Source organism: Myodes glareolus, chromosome 14, assembly GCF_982192425.1.
Source record: "Myodes glareolus chromosome 14, mMyoGla1.1, whole genome shotgun sequence".
Taxonomy (NCBI): domain Eukaryota; kingdom Metazoa; phylum Chordata; class Mammalia; order Rodentia; family Cricetidae; genus Myodes; species Myodes glareolus.
Window position 1 is genome coordinate 40760800 of NC_142039.1, and position 1496 is coordinate 40762295.

Genomic DNA, 1496 nt, shown 5'->3' on the forward strand with positions numbered 1-1496 from the left:
TGGGGAGAGTATAGTCATATGACTATGGATGAAGAATGAAGGAGACAAAGAAGAGTCTTTGTGAAATGCATGAAAACTAAAGTTTATGCCTGCATTGTAACTAGCACCACTTCTGTGGGAACGGTAATTAGACAAACTGGGAAAATAAGGAATATGATCAAGCATCATCATGGAAAGAACCATATGTGTTTGCATCATTGATACCATTATTTGTATCAGAATAAACAGAGAAAATCTTACACATGTTTCTCAATTAATTTTCCCTAGTGCTGTACATGAAGTCAGAGGATGAAGTGGAATAACATTATCCACACGATAATCTTCCTTTCTCTTGCTGGACCTGGAATTGTGGGGAATATCCTAATGTTTGTGAGACTTGTGTACACTTCCACCTTGGGGACAGAGAAAAAACCTGTGGACCTTATCCTCATCCACTTGGCATTTTCTAATATGATCATTATTTGTACTACAGGGATCAAAAATATAGCCACAGTGTTTTATTTCAGAAACTTCCTCGGAGATATTGGCTGTAAAGCTGTGGTTTATCTGGCAAGGATGGCACGCGGTCTCTCCATCTGTACCACCTGTCTCCTCAGTGTGGTCCAGGCTGTCACCATCAATCCCAGGACCACCCTTTGGACAAAGCTAAAACCACAGACCTCATGGCAAGTTCTTCAATTTCTCCTCCTCTTCTGGATAGTTAATGTTCTCATAAGCTCCAACTTACTCTGCTACATCAAAGCAGGCAGTGACTTGAACATGTCTCTACCTAGAACATACATTGGCCATTGCTATATGCTGTCATCAAGACATATAATCAAGTGGCTTTTCCTCTCCCTCATGACGGTTCGTGATGTCATTTTTCAGAGTCTGATGGGCTGGAGCAGTGGGTCCATGGCTCTCCGTCTGTATGAGCATCACAAGCGCGTTCTCTACCTTCACAGCTCCAGGTGTGCACACAATTCCCCTCCAGAAATCAGAGCTACCTGGAGCGTTCTCATTCTAATGACCTGCTTCCTTTTCTTCTACTGGGTAGATTTCATTCTCTCCTTCTACATTGGTTACACAGTTACACATGATTCTATTTCACTAAATATTAAGACATTTTTAGAACTTGGTTATGCTGGTTTTAGTCCCTATGTTCTGATCAGCAGATACAGCCATGTTCCTAATGTCCTGCAGGCTCACTGAGAAGTGTAGAAACTGCATTCTACACATATTCATATGAGCTAAAGGTTTGTACACTGTAAGCTGCTTTGCCATGATAAATTTTAGAAGTGCAGACAATGTTTGCTATATAGCATAGGCTGACCTGGCAGTCTGTATATGGCGCAGGCTCACCTTGAGATGTCTCGGAATCCCACATGCTTGTATTACAGCATTTGCCTCCAAACTGCCATTTGCCTAAACGTTCTAATGTATCACATTAAGTTAAATTTTTTAATAATGTATTTTCTTTCCTTAAAATGTCTAGCATTGCACAATCTTAAGACTAG

At 40.8% G+C, this 1496-nt stretch overlaps 1 protein-coding gene across 1 annotated transcript; it reads left to right on the forward strand.

The window, feature by feature from the left end:
- The first annotated feature begins 288 nt into the window (after window positions 1-288).
- On the forward strand, window positions 289-1191 carry LOC125396321 (putative vomeronasal receptor-like protein 4). Its single transcript, XM_048428159.3, has one exon. The coding sequence runs from the start codon at window positions 289-291 to the stop codon at window positions 1189-1191; it is 903 nt and encodes a 300-aa protein (XP_048284116.3).
- Window positions 1192-1496: the final 305 nt, after the last annotated feature.